The following is a 22,988-nucleotide window of genomic DNA, read 5'->3' as shown; positions in this document are numbered from 1 at the left end:
GCACCCACTGATCGGAGACGTGTTGAAACCACACGTCGCCAAAGTGGGAGAGCCTGCCACCGACCAAGGACGTTGCTGGCTCGGCCAGATAGTCAAGAGGAGGCTGCCTTGGTGGCAGCAGCTCCTGCGGACTTTTGTGGACGCGGCTTCTTGCACCAGGAGGGCTTCTGGTCCTTGGCTGAGTTAGTGGACGAGGCCGAGGGCTTAGAGGACGACCAGTTAGAAGAACGAAAGGAACGAAACCTCGACTGGTTCCTGCCCTGGACAGGTTTCCTGGTTTTAGTCTGCGGCAAGGAAGTACTCTTCCCGCCAGTAGCCTCCTTAATTATTTCATCCAGTTGTTCGCCGAACAGCCTGGACCCAGCAAATGGGAGCCCAGCAAGGTACTTCTTTGAGGAAGCATCTGCCCTCCACTGTCGAAGCCACAAGATCCTGCGGATAGCGAGGGAATTAGCGGAGGCCACCACAGTGCGGTGAGAGGCCTCCAGCATGGCAGACATGGCGTAGGCTGAAAAGGCTGAAGCCTGGGAAGTTAAGGCAACCAATTCAGGCATAGAGTCCCTAGTGAGGGAATGCATCTCCTCTAGGGAAGCAGAGATGGCTTTGAGAGCCCACACTGCTGCAAAGGATGGGGAGAACGAGGCCCCTGCCGCCTCACAGACAGACTTGGCCAGGAGGTCAACCTGGCGGTCAGTGGGATCCTTAAGTGAGGTGCCATCAGCCACAGATACAACTGTCCGGGCTGAGAGTCTAGACACCGGAGGGTCTACCTTTGGTGAGTGAGCCCACTCCTTGACCACCTCTGGTGGAAAAGGATAACGGTCGTCAGAACCACGCTTTGGAAAGCGTTTGTCAGGACAGGCTCTGGGCTTGGACACAGTGGCTTGAAAACTGGAGTGGTTAAAGAACACACTCCTTGTTCTCTTAGGCAAGGTAAACTGGTGCTTTTCTGCCAGAGAGGGTTGCTCCTCTGATGCTGGCGGATTGAGGTCCAGTACAGAATTAATGGACGCAATCAAGTCACTCACATCTGCGTCACCCTCGGTCAGATCAATGGGGCACATGGAGGTAGCGTCCGAGCCCCCAGTAAAGATATCCTCCTCGTCCTGCGGGTCGACTCGTGAATCGGAGTCGCGGGACGAGGAAGGAGAGGGGTCCCTGCGTCTCCTCTTAGGAGGACGGGGTCTGGGAGTAGATGAAGAATCCTCTGAGCTCTGCAGAGCGAGCCGAAGCAGCAGAGGCGCCCTGAGAAGGGGGCTGATGCATGCTCAGCAGAGTCCGGGACAGCTGTCCCATGGAGTCAGCAAAGGACTGGGAGATAGACTTAGTAACCAATTCTACCCAAGCCGGGGGTTCAGCCACCTGGGCCGGAGCAGCCGGAGGGACCACTGGGGAGACTCCAGGCTGAGGCACCACCATGTTAGAGCAGGCATCACAATGAGGATATGTGCTCGGTTCAGGCAGTACGAGCTTACATGCAGTGCATATTGAGTACAGCCTTGCAGCCTTGCTCCTAGTGTGAGACATGCTGCTGAGGTGGAGGCTCTGCAGTAAAGAATACACTCCTTCAGAATGACCCCCAGAAAGTGTATAAGAAAGTCCACAACCAGAGGTTGTGGCTTACCAGACCGTTTTGTGTGCCTTCCGGATTCCACAGCTCGGACCCCCAGACAGATTGCAGAGATGCAGCAGCCAGCGCCGATCAGTGTGAGAACGCTGATAAAATGGCGCCGGAGTGAGGAGGGGGGCGGGACCTAGCCCAAGAGCGGGAACCGGAGGGCCAAGGGGATATACAGGGGAGGGAAACATCTCCTCAGAGAGGAGTGTCCTCCCCTGAGCTGAACGGCCGGTGGGCGGCGCCGCACTGTCCCTCTGCATGACTGACATGCAGGGGCAGTGAAAACGAAACTAGGCCGCAGCCGAAGCCGGGGCCTAAATTTTAGAATGCGGCCGGCGCTCAGGCACCCTCGGCGCGGTTCTCTGGTGAAAACCGGAGAACCGTACGGAAATGTCACAAATAGTACAAAACACACTCTCCCCAACATTAAAGTACAAGGGACCCCCCTGACAATAACGTCTCAATACTTAGCTTGTGAGACGCAGGGCCAGGTCCCTGAGGGATGAGTGCTCCGTCCGGCAGGCTCCTGAAAGGGCTGCGGATGGAGACCGGTCTCCTGCAAAGCAGTGAGAACCGTGCTGGCTCCCACTTCAAGCCAGAGCCCGAGGGATGGTGAAGGAGCGCGGCATGTAAGGCTCCAGCCTTGAAATCAACCTTAACAACACCGCCGACACAGTGGGGTGAGAAGGGACATGCCGGGAGTCCAGCTTGGACCTGCTTTTCTTCCAACTCTTTAAAATGAAAATCAGATGAGAATGCATGAATGTGGATGTGTGCCTCCTGAACACAAAGCATTGAACTGGCTATATTTGGTTATCCAGGGGGTGTATATGCTAGGAGGGAGGAGATACACTTTTTAGTGTAGTACTTTGTGTGTCCTCCGGAGGCAGAAGCTATACACCCATGGTCTGGGTCTCCCATAAGGAACGATGAAGAAAGTCTATTTTCTAGTGCGCACATAGCCTCAAATATTCTCTGACCTGTAAGTGAACACCAGCACTACATACCCATAGACAGACTCATTTCTTAGGTATGCCAGGGCAGACCTTAAATATTATAATTTGGACTACAAATCTGGAAGGTGTGACAGGAAATAAATGCCTCCATAAAATAGTTAATAGCAACTGCCTGTTTAATTGATTGCAATGTAAAGTATATTTGTACAGAAGTTGTAGTCACATTATAATTAGTTTCAATTAAAATAATTTGGTTCAGCTGCTGCATTATCTGGCAGCCGAATGAGGAGAACCAGTTCTGTATCACACAAGTGGATAACAAGACATCTTAGCTTCCACACAAAACGCTAGCAGTGCCCTATAATTCCAGTGGGACAACGACTGTATGGGCACATTGATATCATCAATACACAGAGCGCAGGCAATGTGTATTTTTAATGATTATCCCTTTTGCACCACAGACTGTTATGCCTCACATCTGGTAAATGCTACATCGAGTGGCAAAGCACTGGCATGGCAATACATTGACCAACACACTAGTACTAGGGACATTGCTTGTAGTGGGCATTGTTCCCTGATTTGGAGACGTTTTTCCAGTAGCGCCATTTGCCTCTCTTGTACTGGATCTTGTCATTTTTGAGGATGGAACAGAATGACGGCTCATTTCAGAGCTATCACTATTGCTCATTCACATGACCGTTCCGTTTGTCCTGGTCAGTTCCTCTTTTTTTGCAGACCCACGGACAGGACCATCTTTTCAATGTCTTTTGTGTAGGATTGGATAGCACACAGTAGCACTTCCATGTGTATCCGATCCTATTAAAAAAAAAAAAAAAAAAAAAAAAAAAAAAAAGACATTGGTTGCCGGTATGTCCGTTCTATTATTATGGAACATGTCCTATTCTGTTCCGTAATAACGGACCATGACTCGATACAGGTCAATTGGCCCGCAAAATCCCCGGAAGCCACACAGAAGCACTTCCGTGTGACCTACGTTGAGTGCCCCTGCAGTCTGTGTCCCGCTCCCTGCCAGCCCTGCGGCTGCCCGCACTGCAGCGCGTCAGCATATGCCCGCACTGCGAGCAGCCGTGGGGATGATAAGCGTTGCCGTCAGGAGGTTAATAAAGCTTATTACCTGCGGTGATGAACTCCTGCACTCAGAGCTCGTCACTGACAGCCGCGTTCTCATATCTCCTCTCGGGGGCGGGCCCGAGACAGTGACTAACGGTAACGTCAAAGGCCGCTCACAAGAGGTGATCTGAGAATGCAGCGGTCATTGAACTCGCGTTGACGTCAGGAGTACAGCAGCTTCCATCACCACAGGTAATATACCTCGCTAACCTCCTGAAGTCAGCGCTGGCTATGCCCTGCAGTGACCTGGACTGACCTCATGATGTTCGCTCCAGTCACTGCACTGCTCTCCCAGCCAATGGGGAACATTCTGTTCTTCATTGACTGGGACAGTGAGTATTGATCGTCGTGGGACCCCCTTTTTGGATTACGCCAGACCCGGATTTGTTTTTTCTTTTCAATAAATTAGTTAAAGAGGGAATGTTTTGGAGAGTGTTTTTTCACATAAAAATGTGTTTGTTGTCTATTTTTTTTAATTACTGACTGGGTTACTGATGTCTGGTATCTGATAGACGCCGTGACATCAGTAACCCCAGGGCTTGATGCCAGGTGACATTACATATCTGGTATCAACCCCATATATTACTCAGTCTGCCACCGCACCAGGGCATCGGGATGAGTTGGAGCAAAGCACCAGGATTGGCACATCTAACGGATGCGCCACTTCTGGTGCGGCTGCGGCCTGCTATTCTTAGGCTGGGGAGGGTGCAAGAACTGCGGACCTCCCTAGTCTGAGAATACCAGACCACAGCTGCCCGCTCTACCTTGGCTGGTGATCCAATTTGGGGTGGGGGGGGCACCACATTGTTTGCTTTAAATTATTTATTTAATGTAAAATAACAGCTTGGGGTGCCCTCTGTTTTGGATTACCAGCCAAAGTGAAGCTGCCAGCTGTGGTCTGCAGCCGTCTGCTTTACCCGAGCTGGCTACAAAAAATAAATTTAAAAAAAAAAAACCGACGTGAGATCTACCCTATTTTTTTGCCACACATTAAACTGTATGCAATAAAAAAAAAAAATCAGCAATGAAAATCTAGAAAAAGAATTGCTATGTACCAAATTATAAGATCTGCACCAAATGTATGGAAACGTTCTGCAAAAAACCTGAAAGAAATGCATCCAATTGCAATCCGCATGCAAATTTAGGCTGAAAATCTGCACAATGTATCTATCTACAAGGAGACAATTCTTCGTCTTTTCAAAAAGGAGGGTTTCCACTACATGGATATCGATGCCCTATCCTGAGGGTAGGTCATCAATAACAGGTCGGTGGTGTGGGTAAAACACCTGGCACACTCACCAGTTAGACCGCAGAATACCAAAGCTGTCAGTGTTTAGTGCCCATAATTGTATAGTGCGATTCATCTCAATTGAAATGACTGGTGTCCGCGCTCCACCTATCTGATATGACTTTCCTTATGACAAGTCATCAAAATCAGTTTATTAGACAACACCTTTCAAGAAATTCACAAAATCCTGATGCAAAACAACATGCAGACAGACACTAAGGCTGGTTTCACACTACGTCTTTTTAACATCCGTTGAAAACGTTTTTTTAGCGGAAGTACGGATCCTGCTTTTACAGCAAATAACGTATGCAAACGCATATGTTATTTTGCAGGATCCTGCACTGGATGTTTAGGGGCGGGCATTGGAGTCATGTGATCGGGAGTGAGGGGAAGTAGACTGGGAGCCGGCTTCTGACAGCTGCAGACGCTGGTAACCAAGGTAAACATCGGCCTTGGATACCCGATATTTATCTTGGTTACGAGTGTCTGCAGCTGCTAGGAGCAGGGCTGCCTGCACGCGTAACCAACGTAAACATCGGGTAACTAAGAAGTGGTTACGCGATATTTACCTTGGTTACGAGTGTCCGCAGCTCTCAGGTGGGGGAGAGGGAGGGAGGGAGGAAGGGGGAAAGACAGATAGAGAGAGAGAGGGTGAGGGAGGGAGGAGGAGAGAGAGACAGATCACGCGAGACTGGTTCTGGGCATGCTCAGTACTTTCTGGGCATGCTCAGTACAAAAGCAGGATCCTGTCTATCAGCACGCCAGCGTTCACCTGCGTTCGCGTGCATTATAGTGCGGATCCGGTGACTTGCAGTATTTTGACGCAGCTCAAAAACGCTACAAGTAGCGTTTTTGAAACATGTTAAAAAACTGCAAGTCACCGGATCCGCACTATAACGCACGCAAACGCAGGTGAACGCAGGTGGACGCGAGTCCATTGCAAATGCATTGAAATGAAAACGCATTTGCACTGGATCCGTACTTCCGCTAAAATAACGTTTTCAACGGATGTTAAAAAGACGTAGTGTGAAACCAGACTAACAAGCCTCCCTTGTAGATGCCACATCTGACACAGAGAACGTGTTTAGGACTTGTCACTTTGGAGTTTCCTACACACTTTCTCCAGTTACTAAAGGACTTGATCCAACAATCAAAGAAAGTGAAGAAGCACATAGGTTAAAAAATTAATTAAACAATGTCACTGGATGTGTCGCTTTGCTCTTCACATTTGTCTTTTCTCTCCAGTAGTGCAAATGTAAAGCACTTCTGCTCCAAAATCCAGGTGAAATTCTCTGAACGATTCATCTTTGTGCCCATAAATGTAGTAGTTACCAGATATAGACATGTACAGAAAGTTATGATCCTGCTCCTTTATCATATTAAGAACAAAAACTGTAAGTGGCAGCACCCTGAATGCAATGTTGCCACATTTCTAAAACTCAACCCAATGCATGCTGAGGTTATTTTCACGTCGCATTTTCCCCACAAGAAAAAAACAGAAGCATGTGACCTGATAACTAGCTAGCAAACTAAAAGACAAAGTAACTAGGAGCGTTGCGCAGGCACCTCCCCTAATGTGAGGGTGCCTTGAATACAAATTGCCTCTCAGCCTATGGCATTTCTAGGAAATGGCACAGCGACATTTAAAAGGAGGGCTCGTGTGCGCACGCGGGGGCCTAAGCACATTTCCGGAGAGAGAGAGTCTGAGCACACAGGGATGACCGCAGAGCAGCGAAGGAGGACACAGCCTGGCCGGGGAGTAAGTCAGCGTCCCTGCGGGGACGCTGACTCTACAGTGTCACCCACCTTACGCCCCCCTCTTCACAAGGCCTGAAGGAGGTCTCTTCCCAAGCAACTTGTCAGAGATGGTGGATGAAGACATGGACAATGGAAATGTTAGACTGAATGTCTGCAGCTTGAGGGGCTTCTTCTTGGACCCTGAAAGGAAGATAGCAACGGCTTTCAAGGTAGTCATCACTGGGGCTTCAGGAACCAGACAGCTTTGCAGCAATTCTGCCCACAATAATGTACTTCTCTACATTTCCCGTCCATTGCAGGCTTGTGGATACGGAGCCAAGGCCGACCCAGGACTAGTGGACAGGACAAGTTTAGAAGCAACAGGAAACATATCTTCTCCGTATGTGAATATCCCACTTGAAGTTCCACCTGCTGCAAAATGAAGCGTATTAGGTTCCATCCAGAGTGTTTCATGCACCAGAGACACTAACAAGGGACTCCAGAGGCACCGGACGTGGATCTGTTAATGCTCCACCACCTCCTGTTGAATAAAGTTCCCAGCAGATCTGGTATCCAGGTGGATCATCTCAGAGAACTGAATACCCTTATGCAATATACACACAGGCAGGGTCAGCAAAGATTTGTTCTCGCCAAAGGTCACCCTTCTGACCGACCCTAGGCAGGAGGGTCCCAGCCTCACGAGACATGCATGCATAAAAGTGTTCCGTACCTTCGCAGTAGAAACACAGGCCCAGCCTCGACGATGGCCCTGAAGTTGTTCAAACATCCTGCCATGGTCGACCTGCATGGGTTAAGGAGCAGAAGTGGCAACTGGGACATCAGCGGCCTCTGGAGGGATGGAGCCAGATGTATAGGTCCCCTATCACGTTTCACCTCCACGAATCGCTCCTGAAACTGGAGGTCGAACCGACTAGCCAAGGAAATCAGCTCGACAAAGATAGTGGGAATATCACGGCCAGACAGTTCATCCTTATCAAGAAAAATTAAGACTTTAAAAAAGGGTAGTTGCACATGTTATAGAAGCCCTCCCATGAAGTTTTTTTTCTCAGTAAACCTGTGTATATGTTAATGCAGTGTCAGTGTGTTAAAGGGACGCCTTCCAGAAAGTTTTCGATGAGCCGGGTCGTGTCGCCGCGGCTGTGTCCTCCCTCATGCAGTTACGTCAAGGTGTATAGACCGTCAGCCAATATGTGGTTCCGTTCCGCACCCTTTCTTTGGAACTGGTCTGGAATAATGAGGCACTGGTAGCCTCTTTTTTATGGATAAAAAGTAGTGGAAAATGCAGATCATCTCTATTGAGCATAACTTAAAGGGAAACCGTCAGCAGATTTGGGGCCTATAAGCTGCGGCCACCTCCAGTGGGCTCTTATATACAGCGTTCTAACATGCTGTATATAAGAGCCCAGACCGCTGTGTAGAACGTAAAATGACTTTATGATACTTACCTAATTTGTCGCTATGGTGGACTTGGGCCATATGGGCGTCTCCGTTCTCCGATGCCTCCTCTTTCGGCCATCTTCGTCCTCCTTCTGAAGCCTGTGTGCATGATGCGTCCTACGTCATACACACTCGCCAATTCCCGCGCAGGTGTACTACAATACTTTGATCTGCCCTGCTCAACGGAGATCAAAATGCGCCTGTGCAGGACCTCAATGCCGGTGAGTGTGGATGACTTAGGACAAGTCATGCACCCCGGCTTCAGAAGAAGGACGGCAAAGATGGCCAAAAGAGGAGGCGCCGGCATCGGAGAACGAAGACGCCCATATGACCCAACTCCACCGCAGCGGCCATTTAGGTGAGCATTATAAAGTGATTTTTACGTTCTACACAGCAACCTGGGATCTCTTATATACAGTATGTTAGAATGCTGTATATAAGAACCCCCTGGTGGTGGCCGCAGGTTATAGGGGCCAAATCTGCTGACAGGTTCCCTTTAAAACAAATAAAACACACCCTGACAAAAAATAAGCACCTACCAAAATCCAAAAATGCATTGAACTTTTTCCTCTATAAGGCTATGTGCACATGCTGCGTTTTTTTGATGCTGCGTTTTTGGCCGCTAAGAAAGCACAAAAACGCACCCGTGGCAAAAAACACGGCAAAAAACGCATGGGAGGTGAGTTTTTGGCTGCGTTTTTCTAATGCATTCCATGGGGGGAAAACGCAGAAAAACGCAAGAAAGAATTGACATGTCCATTTTTTTTTTTTAAGCTCAAAAACGTAGCTTAAAAAAAAAAAAAAAAAAAAAAAAAGTTGTGTGCGGACAGCAAAAATGAAAACTCAGACTTTGCTGGGGAAGCAAAGCCATGCAGTTTTGAGGCCAAAAACGCACAAAACCGCCGCGAAAAACGCACTGTGTGAACTTACCCTTAGGTTTGGACAGAGGTAACCTACTTTGATCACTCTTGTGTAGCCACATGATTTTGATTATTACTTGCTTTATTCTGCGCTTTGAGCTTTAGCTTAGGCTGCTTTCACACATCCGGTTTTTGCTGAGCGGCACAATATGGCGCTTTGCAGAAAAAACGCAACCTTTTTTTTTGCCGCCGGTTGCGTTTTTTTCTGCATTAGCATTTTCTTGCATTAGCGCCGTATTGTGCCGCATGGCCTTGCGCTGCGTCCGTTTTTTGCCAGATGCGGGATATTTAGCCCATGCGGCGGCCGGATGTAACGTTGCCTGGCACGTTTTTTTGTGCAGCGAAAAAAACGCATCTCGCCGTGATTTACAATGCAAGCCTATGGATGCCGGATGCGGCGTCCTGTGGCAAAAACCACATCCGGCAGCTGGATGCGTTTTTTTTTTTGCACTGCGCATGCTCAGTATCAAGCCGCATCCGTCAAAAAACGGATGGGCCGCATGGAAAAACTTATGCAACGGATCCGGTTTTTTCGCCGCATGCGTTGCACAGGTTTTTGAGCCGGATTGAGCTGCACTGCAAAAACCGGATGTGTGAAAGCAGCCTTAGCCAGGACTGAAAGTAAATTGCTGGAAGGGGGAGGGGAGTTGTTCCTTTGTAAATACTTAGAGGTTACAATGACCCTACGAACAATACAGTTTAATGATCAACAATTCTCAAAATACAGAAGTAAAAGACATACGATAGACAAGATTCAGTCCTGATTAGGCATACACTCCAGTGTGTACTGTGTGTGGACATGAAGCCAGTTTTCACCTTCTTGATCCTGACATGTGTCACTTCATATGGAAATAATGATGGAGCGCTCCAGTAATTCTGGGAATGCTAGTTGGTGACATTTTGTACTTTATGTTAGTCATAAATTTAGGTTACTAAGATTTTTGTTCTTTTATAAAAAAAATCTGAAAAGTGATGAAAATTTGTAAGAAAGAAAATGCAAATATTTGAACTCTGAATGTTTCTATCTTTAACCCCTTTACCACCCCTCCCCCCAGCCTCTTTTCACTTTCATGACCAGGTCAATTTTTGTCAATTCGGACCATTTTTGTCAATTCGGACCACTGTCACTTTGACAGGTTATAACTCGAACGCTTCAACGGATCTCGGTGATTCTGAGATTGCCTTTTCATGGCATATTGTACTTCATATTAGTAATAGATTTAGGACGATAGGTTTTGCATTTATTTGTGGCATTATTGGAAATTTGGATAAAATTTTGAAAATGTTGCGATTTTCAAACTATGAATTTTTATGCCCTTAAACCAGAGAGTTATGTCACATAAAATAGTTAATAAATAACATTTCCCACATGTCTACTTTACATCAGTACAATTTTTGAAATACCATTTTTTTGGTAAAGAAGTTAGCAGGGTTCAAAGTTGAGCAGCAATTTCTCATTTTTACAAAAAAATTTACAAACCATTTTTTTTAGGGAACGCATCACATTTGAAGTGACTTTGAGAGGCCTAGGAGACAGGAAATACCCCAAAGTGACACCATTCTAAAAATTGTTCACCTCACACTGCTGAAAACCACATCCAAGAAGCTTATTAACCCTTTCGGTGCTTCACAGGAACCAAAGCAATGTGGAAGGAAAAAATGAAAATGTTACTTTTTCCCGCAAAAACGTACGTCGGGGTTGTATAAATCCGCAAAACACACAATTCAGACAGAACTGTACTGGAACCATTTACTGTACTGAGCCAGATGAAGTCACTTTGGAGTCTATATGTCGGTCTTTCCAGGGGATGATGAAACATATATGGCTCTCCAGAAACAGGTGATTAGGTACCAGATGAGGAATATGATCCGTGATTATTAGTAGTAGTAAAACTTGGCAATCAATTGGCTGCTTTGTAAAGGATGTGAATATATTGACAGCCAGGAATAGTCCGTAATAAACAGCTAGTTGATGTTTCGGTCAATCATAGACCTTCATCAGAAATTTGCTGTATTTTATGAATGTATATCACTCACAAGATGATGATGGAGATAAGGAGGACCGTGCTGTGGGTATAGGCAGTCAACAATGAAGTGTGGTGACCTGGTCACTATCAGTAAGAGAGCTTCTCCAATGGTGTCCGTCTTTAGAGTAAGCACAAAAGGGTGTCCAACTGTGCTTTTATTACATGCCTAAAAGGATGGAGCACTGTTGAGAAAGAGTCCAGATGTGGTGTAAAGTGTATCTATCTGCCTCATTATAGTGAATGTTCCATTGGGGGGTTTGCATAAATCAGGCTTTTCGGAGATCTAGAGATCCTGTGTAGAGCACAAGATAAGTGTGAACCGAGCCTTACTGTGATATTTTGGGAGGCAGAATGAACAAATCCCCAGAAAAGAACAGATTTATTTACGCACAGTAAAAGTGATAATGCAGATATATTATTCGGGGGCAGTATGATGCCGGTGATAATGGATTTATATTTTTATCTATTGTTACTTTTGGTCCCTAATAACAATTTTGAAGTAAAAAAAAAAAATGTACTGCCATATTGTAAGAGCTGTAACTTATTTTTCTGTCGATAGAAGTGAAAGCAATAGCATTTTTCTGCAGCGGCATGATACTTTATATTTTAGTGGTCACTGCTGGTTAAAGGGTTAAAGGGAACCTGTTATTAGATTTGGTGACTATAAGCTGCGGCCACCACCAGTGGGTTCTTGTTTACAGCATTCTAAAATAAGGTATATAAGAGCCCAGGCCGCTCTGTATAACGTAGAAAACACTTTTATAATACTCACCTGGGGGGCGGTCCAGTGCGATGGGAGTCGCTGCTTTCCGTTCCAGCCCCTCCTCTCTGCGGTGATTGTCGTCCTCCTTCGGAGGTACATGTGCATGATGCTGGCATTGAGGTCCCACACAGGTGCACTTTGTATTGTAGTGCGCATGCGTGGGTGATCTTTAACCTTTCCTCACGCCTGCGCATTACAGTACTTTGATCTGCCCTCAGCAGGGAAGATCAAAGTGCACCTGCGCAGGACCGCAATGCCGGCCGGCCTAGGCTGGATAAGATGACGAAGATCGCAGCAAAGAGGCGCCCATTGGACTACACCGCCCCCTAGGTTAGTATTATAAAGGGGTTTGTTTGTTTTTTTAAGTTCTACAGCGCAGCCTGAGCTCTTATATATAGTATTTTAGAATGCTGTGTATAAGAGCTCACTGGTGGTGGCCGCAGATTATAACCGCCAAATCTGGTGACAGGTTCCCTTTCATCCCAATCACGGTAACAGCAAATATGTGTAATTTTATAAAAGGAACCAGCCCACAAATGCTATTAACTTGCAGATATGGGATTAATCTGCAGGTTAGTAAGGTTTTAAATCTGCCCGATGCCTGCAGCGAGACCCCGGTGACCAGGAGGAGATGACTTTTACTCCTCCCAGCAGCTTCCGGCTTTCAGTCCAACGTGCGGCTTCAGTCACCGCTGTGTGTGTGTGTGTGTGTGTGTGTGTGTGTGTGTGTGTGTGTGTGTGTGTGTGTGTGTGTGTGTGTGTGTGTGTGTGTGTGTGTGTGTGTGTGTGTATATATATATATATATATATATATATGTTATCAGTAACTTTCATGTATGACAAAAATTATAAAGCTTCTCCTATGCTTTGCAATGTTAAACACATACAGTGCACAAAACGATGATGCCATCCGTGTATTCAACGTGTTTTTAACAGTCCCATATATCTGTATTACCCCTTTTCATCCATGATACCAGAAAAAAATGGACATGTGAGTTTTGCATGGACACACAATGGGTGAAAAAACATGGATATGTGAATAAATTCATAGGTTGTAATGGGCACATGAGGCATCCTTGAAAAACACGGCGATAACTCATACGAACAACACGGCCTTACACCGTCTGTTGGATCCTACTTATGGCAGGGCCTAACAGGCCAGCATATCTGGCAGTCTAACATCCAGTGTTCATGAAAACTTCAACCATTAGCACCCCACGACTGCATCTCACAACAATGGACCGTGGTATCTAGGGGGCTAAACAGATGAAGAGGGGGAGATGTTGGCCACTGCTGCAGGAGCTTGGTTGCCACCTGGACGTACAGCTACGCCGATTTACAGGAACTATGCCATGTGTGTGCTGTACGTGATAACAGACCCATAGGCTTGAATTGACCCTTTGCATCCTGATAATGGAGAAAAACATACTAAATAGGATAACTGAAGTGAGCACTAATATATATATTATGAGTGCAAGCCAAAAAAATACATAGTACATAAGGATAAGGCTGCACATCAAAGTTAGATAATAGTATAATGCTATAAGCATACCGAAAAACATTGAAGCATACAATGAAAAATGCCACTTGCTAACTTGAAAGTGAGAATAATGAAATGCATACCTGCCATGAATATTAGGAAAAAGGAGATATTTAGCAATCGCATTGATCAATGTAACTGAGCCCCAAAACCTCGTCAAGGTATATCTCTATATTGGGGTCCCTAGCTCTATGACCCTAACTGTGTGTCATCTCACTGCAATTAAAAACTGCTGTGTGTGGAGAGGGGTAACCAAGGACTTTCTTATATAGGAGATGGAAAAAAACACGGCCATGTTTCATCCTGAATATGAGACTGGCAGCCTAGGCTTCCGTGCGCGGATCCACATATACAGCGGATTACAGCAACTCGGTGAGCTGATTTTCTCATTTATTTTCCTGGGCAATAATTTTCTGGGTGAAATCTTCCATTTTCAAGGGTGCCAAGACTTTGGCCATGACGTCTTTCAAGCAAAATAGCAATTACCTTCAAAACCCCCTTATTAAGAGATCAAACAAATAGCAACGGGGGGCAAAAAGCGTTTGTTTCTCTGGCTTTTTGCCCCCCGTTGCTATTTGTATGACGTCTTTCAACACTGAGAACATTTTCAGGCTGATAACCCCTTTTACATAATATGCTAATTTGGCCACAGAAGAACTATCAAGGAGGTTTTGTAGGATTAAACTTCCTATGCAAAGGATAGGTCTCCCCAATACATTTTTGCTAGTAACTTGCACTACTCAAGGTGCCCCTTATATTGCTTTCTATATTGGGGTCATCCTCTCAGTCTGTAATAATGACCCCCACATGGCCTTTCAATGTATCATCATCAATGTCTGGGGTCAGGATGATGTTTGGTGCTGAGTAGTTCATGAATTGGGCAGAGGAGGGCAGAGTGTGAAAATGCAGAGTGCAATGGGGCTATGCGTACTGACATTACTGACCGGGCCTGGGCTGTGAATGAGCCGTGCGCTGCAGAGATTCAGACATGGACAGGAACCTACTTTTGATTGAGAAACGTTTTAATTAAGGGGATTGAAGATTTATTCCCAAAATAGTGAGTTACTCCCTATGCAACAGACAGGGGATAACGTTCACAGTCAGGGGACCCCACTGGAAATGTGGATAAATGACTAAGGATGGGCGAGCCCGAATATTAACATTCGGGGCTTGTACCGGACACCTAGTATCTGGTGCTGAACCCCCCAACGTCTGATTGGCCAGCACACCACGTGATCTGCGGTGACGTCAGTGAGGTTACCACAGTTCACGGCGTTAACAGCTGCACGGCTCACACGAAGAGGACAGCGTGAAAACCGTCAGCTGTGTAATTCGGTGACCTCACTGACGTCCCCGCTTCTCACATCTGGCGGCTCCTACGCTGACCTCAGTGTTCAGGAGGCTGCAGTGAGCAGTCACACATTCTTCGGTCACTGCGGTCTCCAGATGTAGCATCTGCGTAGGACCTCGTTTTGGATTACATCGGACCTGCTGCGGTGTTTTTGGGGTTAAAAAATGGGTGAAAGAGGGTGTCTTTTTTTATTACAAATAAAGGATGGGTTAGTAATGTTAGTTATCTCATAGACACTTATTCATTAATAACCCACAGCATGATGACAGCTGTGATATTTGACATATCACATCTATCATCAACCCTATATATTACCCCAAATGCCACCGCACCAGGGCAATTGGGATGAACCAGGTAAAGAGACAGAGCATGGACCATCCCAGCCTGACAATAGAAGCCCCCAGCTGTCTGCTTAATCTGCGCTGGTTATCAAAAATGAGGGGACCGGATGTAGTTTTTTGCAATTATTTAAAACTAGAAGGTGGCCCGATTCTACGCATCGGGTATTCTAGAATTTACGTATTGTGTAGTTCATGTATGATTTTTGTTATATATATATATATATATATATATATATATATATATATATACATGTTGTGTGTAGTTACCAAGTGTTTGTGTAGGCGCTGTACGTGTTCTGGGTGTTGTCTGGGTGTGACGGGGGTGAGAGCGGTGTTGTATGTGTGTTGCGTTGTTTGTGGAGCGCTGTGTGTCTGTAGCGTTGTGTGTTGCGCGGTTTGTGTGTGTGTGGTGTGTTTTGGGGGGAGGTATGTTTTGTGCAATGTGTGTATTGTGCGGTATGTGCGTATATTTGTGTGTGCCGCGGTGTTTGTGTGTTGGGTGTTGTGTGTGTGCAGCGTTGTCTGTGTGTGTAGGTGTCTGTGTAGGGCAGTTGTTTGTGGTTCCCAGTGTGTGTGTGTGTGGTGTGTTGTGCACTTCCCATCGTGCTCCATCCCCCATGCAGCGCACTCCCCATCGTGCTCCATCTCCCATGCTGCGCACTTCCCATCGTGCTCCATCCGCCATGCTGCGCACTCCCAAAACGTGCACCATCCGCCATGCTGCGCACTCCCAAAACGTGCTCCATCCGCCATGCTGCGCACTCCCAAAACGTGCTCCATCCGCCATGCTGCGCACTCCCAAAACGTGCTCCATCCGCCATGCTGCGCACTCCCAAAACGTGCTCCATCCGCCATGCTGCGCACTCCCAAAACGTGCTCCATCCGCCATGCTGCGCACTCCCAAACGTGCTCCATCCGCCATGCTGCGCACTCCCAAACGTGCTCCATCCGCCATGCTGCGCACTCCCAAACGTGCTCCATCCGCCATGCTGCGCACTCCCCATTGTAATCCATCCCCCATGCTGCACCAGCATCAGCCCTCTGTCCCCAGCCTCAGCCCCTCTCTGTCCCCAGCCTCAGCCCCTCTCTGTCCCCAGCCTCAGCCCCTCTCTGTCCCCAGCCTCAGCCCCTCTCTGTCCCCAGCCTCAGCCCCTCTCTGTCCCCAGCCTCAGCCCCTCTCTGTCCCCAGCCTCAGCCCCTCTCTGTCCCCAGCCTCAGCCCCTCTCTGTCCCCAGCCTCAGCCCCTCTCTGTCCCCAGCCTCAGCCCCTCTCTGTCCCCAGCCTCAGCCCCTCTCTGTCCCCAGCCTCAGCCCCTCTCTGTCCCCAGCCTCAGCCCCTCTCTGTCCCCAGCCTCAGCCCCTCTCTGTCCCCAGCCTCAGCCCCTCTCTGTCCCCAGCCTCAGCCCCTCTCTGTCCCCAGCCTCAGCCCCTCTCTGTCCCCAGCCTCAGCCCCTCTCTGTCCCCAGCCTCAGCCCCTCTCTGTCCCCAGCCTCAGCCCCTCTCTGTCCCCAGCCTCAGCCCCTCTCTGTCCCCAGCCTCAGCCCCTCTCTGTCCCCAGCCTCAGCCCCTCTCTGTCCCCAGCCTCAGCCCCTCTCTGTCCCCAGCCTCAGCCCCTCTCTGTCCCCAGCCTCAGCCCCTCTCTGTCCCCAGCCTCAGCCCCTCTCTGTCCCCAGCCTCAGCCCCTCTCTGTCCCCAGCCTCAGCCCCTCTCTGTCCCCAGCCTCAGCCCCTCTCTGTCCCCAGCCTCAGCCCCTCTCTGTCCCCAGCCTCAGCCCCTCTCTGTCCCCAGCCTCAGCCCCTCTCTGTCCCCAGCCTCAGCCCCTCTCTGTCCCCAGCCTCAGCCCCTCTCTGTCCCCAGCCTCAGCCCCTCTCTGTCCCCAGCCTCAGCCCCTCTCTGTCCCCAGCCTCAGCCCCTCTCTGTCCCCAGCCTCAGCCCCTCTCTGTCCCCAGCCTCAGCCCCTCTCTGTCCCCAGCCTCAGCCCCTCTCTGTCCCCAGCCTCAGCCCCTCTCTGTCCCCAGCCTCAGCCCCTCTCTGTCCCCAGCCTCAGCCCCTCTCTGTCCCCAGCCTCAGCCCCTCTCTGTCCCCAGCCTCAGCCCCTCTCTGTCCCCAGCCTCAGCCCCTCTCTGTCCCCAGCCTCAGCCCCTCTCTGTCCCCAGCCTCAGCCCCTCTCTGTCCCCAGCCTCAGCCCCTCTCTGTCCCCAGCCTCAGCCCCTCTCTGTCCCCAGCCTCAGCCCCTCTCTGTCCCCAGCCTCAGCCCCTCTCTGTCCCCAGCCTCAGCCCCTCTCTGTCCCCAGCCTCAGCCCCTCTCTGTCCCCAGCCTCAGCCCCTCTCTGTCCCCAGCCTCAGCCCCTCTCTGTCCCCAGCCTCAGCCCCTCTCTGTCCCCAGCCTCAGCCCCTCTCTGTCCCCAGCCTCAGCCCCTCTCTGTCCCCAGCCTCAGCCCCTCTCTGTCCCCAGCCTCAGCCCCTCTCTGTCCCCAGCCTCAGCCCCTCTCTGTCCCCAGCCTCAGCCCCTCTCTGTCCCCAGCCTCAGCCCCTCTCTGTCCCCAGCCTCAGCCCCTCTCTGTCCCCAGCCTCAGCCCCTCTCTGTCCCCAGCCTCAGCCCCTCTCTGTCCCCAGCCTCAGCCCCTCTCTGTCCCCAGCCTCAGCCCCTCTCTGTCCCCAGCCTCAGCCCCTCTCTGTCCCCAGCCTCAGCCCCTCTCTGTCCCCAGCCTCAGCCCCTCTCTGTCCCCAGCCTCAGCCCCTCTCTGTCCCCAGCCTCAGCCCCTCTCTGTCCCCAGCCTCAGCCCCTCTCTGTCCCCAGCCTCAGCCCCTCTCTGTCCCCAGCCTCAGCCCCTCTCTGTCCCCAGCCTCAGCCCCTCTCTGTCCCCAGCCTCAGCCCCTCTGTCCCCAGCCTCAGCCCCTCTCTGTCCCCAGCCTCAGCCCCTCTCTGTCCCCAGCCTCAGCCCCTCTCTGTCCCCAGCCTCAGCCCCTCTCTGTCCCCAGCCTCAGCCCCTCTCTGTCCCCAGCCTCAGCCCCTCTCTGTCCCCAGCCTCAGCCCCTCTCTGTCCCCAGCCTCAGCCCCTCTCTGTCCCCAGCCTCAGCCCCTCTCTGTCCCCAGCCTCAGCCCCTCTCTGTCCCCAGCCTCAGCCCCTCTCTGTCCCCAGCCCCTCTCTGTCCCCAGCCTCAGCCCCTCTCTGTCCCCAGCCTCAGCCCCTCTCTGTCCCCAGCCTCAGCCCCTCTCTGTCCCCAGCCTCAGCCCCTCTCTGTCCCCAGCCTCAGCCCCTCGCATCCACTCACACACACCCGATCGCATCCACTCACACACACCCGATCGCATCCACTCACAGACACTGACGATATCGCACATACGCGCTGATACTCACAACATCCGGACATACCACATGCCTCTGGCCATGTGATCCTCCGTCAGGTCCTGGAAGATCACAACAGCACAGTATCGAGGCCGAGAAGCAAGCGATATCGCCGGATGCTGTGAGTATGTGTGTGTGAGGTGTGTGTGAGGTGTGTGTGAGGTGTGTGTGAGGTGTGTGTGAGGTGTGTGTGAGGTGTGTGTGAGGTGTGTGTGAGGTGTGTGTGAGGTGTGTGTGAGGTGTGTGTGAGGTGTGTGTGAGGTGTGTGTGAGGTGTGTGTGAGGTGTGTGTGAGGTGTGTGTGAGGTGTGTGTGAGGTGTGTGTGAGGTGTGTGTGAGGTGTGTGTGAGGTGTGTGTGAGGTGTGTGTGAGGTGTGTGTGAGGTGTGTGTGAGGTGTGTGTGAGGTGTGTGTGAGGTGTGTGTGAGGTGTGTGTGAGAGTGAGTGCGATCTGATGTGTGTGTGTATGCGTGTGTGTGTGTGTGCTGTTATGTTTGTGCGTGTGGAAGTCGCGCCGCTGCAGGACCTTGATTTACTGGTAACTATGCAAGCATGGTTACCAGCGCAACACGTCCCCCGCTCACACGGGAGCCCACACCAGCATACGGCGGCGGCGTACGCTGATGTGGGCTCCCGTTGGGGAGGGGGGAAAGGGTGGGGGAGTACAGTACTCACCTGGGATTCGTGGCTCCGTGACCGTGTCAGTTCGGGCAATGCGGGGGGGACGAGAGCTAACGTCTATTGCGTGAGGGGGGCGGGGCGTGGCGTGGGCGAGTTGCCAATGCCTGCAGGGTGCCGGGGCGAGAGGCCAATCTGTGGGTGGGGCAGAGCCTGGGCGAGCGGCTGGCCAATCCGTGTGGGGGCGCAGCCGGGGCGAGAGGCCAATCCGTGTGGGGGGGCGGGGCCATGGCGAACCCAGCGGCCAATCAGCTTTGTGTCACCGTAAGGACATGTCACGGTGACACTGTCACCGTGACACAATTTTGGAGCATGACAGACAGACAGAATAAGGCAATTATATATATAGATGTGGGCTCCCCCTTATTTTTGACAACCAGCCAATGTAAAGCTGACAGCTGGAGGCTGGTATTATCAGGCAGGGAAAGACAATAGATATTGGCCCTTTTCCACAATGGTATCAGCCCGCAGCTGCTGCTTTATCTTGGCTTGTTGGCAAAATAAGGGGGAGCCCACATAATTTTTTTTTATTTATTTTTACACTACAATACAGCAGACTGACTACAACCAATCACTGACACTGACACAGAGGGTGGGCAGGTGAAGCAGTGAATATTCATGTAGTTTAATGAGTGGACTCAGAAAAAAGTCTGACTGCTGGATTATCTTCAGGGGGACTCGGTAAGTATAATTGTCCTGCTCTTACCTCCATTTTGCTTCCTTTTTCAGCCACCTACACCTTTTACTACAACCATTCTACAGCACAGAAGTTCAGGTCCCCATTGACTTGTATGGGGTTCGTTGTCTGGGGTCAAGTTCGGATCCCAAAATGAACTTTTTAAAGGGAACCTGTCAGGTGCAATATGCACAGAACCACGAGCAGTTCTGGGTGCATACTGCTAATCCCTCCATAACCGTCCCTGTATACATTAGCATAGAAAAAAGGGATCTTTAGAAAAAATATTTCTAAAGATCCTTTACCATATGCTAATGAGGGAGGGGACTAGTCCCCTGGGTGTTAGTTCCCCGGCCAGTCGCCCCCATTAACATGTTAGTATGCCCCTGTGCGTGTGCTATCATGCTAATGAAAACGCAGCATCACAGGATGATCTCACTCTCCGCAGCCATCGCGTCCGACGCTGGATTCCGGCTCAGCGCGCATGACCCCGGAGTTTGGGTCATGCACACTATGAAGCCGGGTGTACGCGTCTTGGCTTCAAACTGAAGTAGTGCACATGACCGAACCTCCGGGGTCATCCACACTGAGCCGAAATCTAGCAATGGCGGCGGAGAGGTGAGTGAGATCATCCTGTGATGCTGCACATTCATTAGCATGATAGCACGCCCACAGGGGCATACGAACATGCTAATGGGGGCGACTGGCCGAGGAACTAACGCCCAGAGACTAGTCCGCTTGCTCAGTAGCATACGGTGAAAGATTTTTAGAAATACTTTTTCTAAAGATCTCTTTATCTATGCTAGTGTATACAGGGAGGGTTAGGCAGGGATGAGCCGTTCTGGGGATATATTGGACCTGACAGGTTCCCTTTAAAGTCTCGGCCAAACCCGAACATATGCAGGTCCGCTCACGCCTAGTAGTGACACGTAATAGAAGGACGACATGGTGGAAGCCGATGACCACAGCTGCTGCGCACGTATTGTCCCTATGGGCATCATTTTAGGACACAGACTAGCTGGCACAAAGGAGACTTTGATATGGTGATTGTATGAGGACTTTAAAACCACAAAAAAAAAAATGTAATTTTTTTCAAATCAAAACTATGTATAAAATCACAATTATGGGAGTTGTCCACTTTCTGGAGGGGGGGTGGGGTGGATTCATCACTGATTTGCTTTTTTGAAGTAGTTTCTGGTCAAAAACCAGAAAAAGACATTAGAGGGACACACTGTCAGTCACTTAGAATGCGCTCACTGATGGGGCCACAGTTTACTCATTCTGTAGCCAACACAAAGGCTACAGAAGGTAAATAATGCACGTTTTAGAATGAAACCGAATAGCAAAATATAATTTAGCTTTAAATATCTGCTTAAACAACAACGGAAAGCCCAGCCCCGAGAGTCAGGCGCAGCTGGGAGCCCCCCGACTCCTCATGTCCGCTATGTTGTGCTGCGGTCGGAAATGATTGCTCCATAGCCACACACTGCGGCTCGGAGGTAAACACCGCACAGAGGGGCTGCCGGCAGTGAGAGGGGCTGCCGGCAGTGAGAGGGGCTGCCGGCAGTGAGAGGGGCTGCCGGCAGTGAGAGGGGCTGCCGGCAGTGAGAGGGGCTGCCGGCAGTGAGAGGGGCTGCCGGCAGTGAGAGGGGCTGCCGGCAGTGAGAGGGGCTGCCGGCAGTGAGAGGGGCTGCCGGCAGTGAGAGGGGCTGCGCGCACAGCACCCCCGCATCTTATCCCCACGGCAGGACAGTAAGCACCCCGCGTTATCTGCGCCCGTGCTGGCTCACCATGCTCCTCTGCGGCTGCCGGTCCGGTGCATGGTCGCGAGGCTTCACCGTCTCAGGGGAACTCGTGCAGCCGCTACCGGAGGAAGCGTCTCCGTCCTCAGCTGGTGACTAGTGCAGCGGCTCCGGCAGCCCGAGCCGGGGAGGCGCGTCTCAGCCAATCAGCGGCCGCTACTCGGGAACGTCATCACACAGGCTCTGCCTTCTGTGAGCGCAGGCTGTGCTCCTCATCTGCACGGGGCAGGCAGGAGTCACCGAGGACTGGGAACGAGAGAAGTCACAGCCTGCGCTTCACACAGTCACAGCCTGCGCTTCACACAGTCACAGCCTGCGCTTCACACAGTCACAGCCTGCGCTTCATACAGTCACAGCCTGCGCTTCATACAGTCACAGCCTATCCTTCACACAGTCACAGCCTATCCTTCATACAGTTGAAGTGACCCGCCAGGGAGGCCTCTGGCTGTGTAGTCGTGGCAGCACTGTATTCAAGGCACATCCCTGGCTTCATCACTTCTTTAATGTTGAGAGAGTGTGTGTCGGTATCTTCATCGGCCGATGCACAAAGAGGCTGTAGGCAACAGTCCAGATGCAATAAAAACGACATTTATTTCACAAAGGTAAAACACTCCGGTCAGCGGATTCCGGCAATATTAGTGGAGCTGGGGACAACCTGCCCAAACGCACCCTCTGGTGGGGATATGCCCAAAGTACTCTACTTCCTCCGGGCTCCCACTCTTCAGCCAAGCATACACCGGACCCACACCGGCAGAATAGGCTCTGAGGTTACGTCCACCTCCTGATCTCCGGTGTCCCTTGATGGTCCGCTCACACAATCGCACTTGCCGCTGCAGATGCTCACTCTCCGCTGATGTGTCGCCAGGGGTTAAGGGGATACCCAGAACCGGGCCAAGGGTCGCTTCTGGAAAGGGGATCACGGTGTCGTGACCCGGTCTGTGCTCCCTGGTTCCACAATAAAAAGGGGGGTTGTGTTCGTGACGCCACCCGTGGAATGTGATCAGAGATGACCACCGCTGCTGCAGAACCTCCGGGGTGATGGAAGGCAGCTTGAGATGGGACGGCTCCCCACGGGTAGAGCCTTTTCCCCGGGGCAGTATGTTAGTCTATGGGGGGAGTGCAGGGCACGAGCACAATAAACAGGCAGACTCACGGTTTTGCAGTTTCTTTGTCTTTTACTGGTGATGGTATTCAGCAGAGTACTGTCCACGGAGTCTGTGAGGGGTTCAGGGCTTCTCCCACCCAGCCGGGCCGTTTTGGCTTCCTTGCCTGCACTGTGTGTCTGTGTCCCTGCTGCTGCGTGAACTATGCAGCCGGCCCTGTGCTCCTCGGTACCGACCTGACAGGCAACTCGA

General features: G+C 50.4%; 1 protein-coding gene across 2 annotated transcripts in view; it reads right to left on the bottom strand.

Moving 5' to 3' along the window:
• Positions 1–21,728, bottom strand: part of ATP10D (ATPase phospholipid transporting 10D (putative)) — a 187,627-nt gene extending 165,899 nt beyond the window's left edge. The window contains exon 1 of one of the 2 annotated variants that reach the window (XM_075347014.1): positions 21,622–21,728. In XM_075347014.1, the coding sequence (XP_075203129.1) occupies positions 21,622–21,653 (32 nt within the window). In that variant the 5' untranslated portion in view covers positions 21,654–21,728. The remainder of the gene's footprint in view (positions 1–21,621) is intronic. The other variant, XM_075347013.1, reaches the window with a different exon arrangement.
• Positions 21,729–22,988: the final 1,260 nt, after the last annotated feature.

The sequence above is a fragment of the Anomaloglossus baeobatrachus genome, chromosome 1 (genome assembly GCF_048569485.1).
Source record: "Anomaloglossus baeobatrachus isolate aAnoBae1 chromosome 1, aAnoBae1.hap1, whole genome shotgun sequence".
NCBI classification, from domain to species: Eukaryota; Metazoa; Chordata; class Amphibia; order Anura; family Aromobatidae; genus Anomaloglossus; species Anomaloglossus baeobatrachus.
The sequence above is the reverse complement of the archived record's forward strand: the minus strand, read 5'-3'. Positions and strand labels throughout refer to the sequence as shown.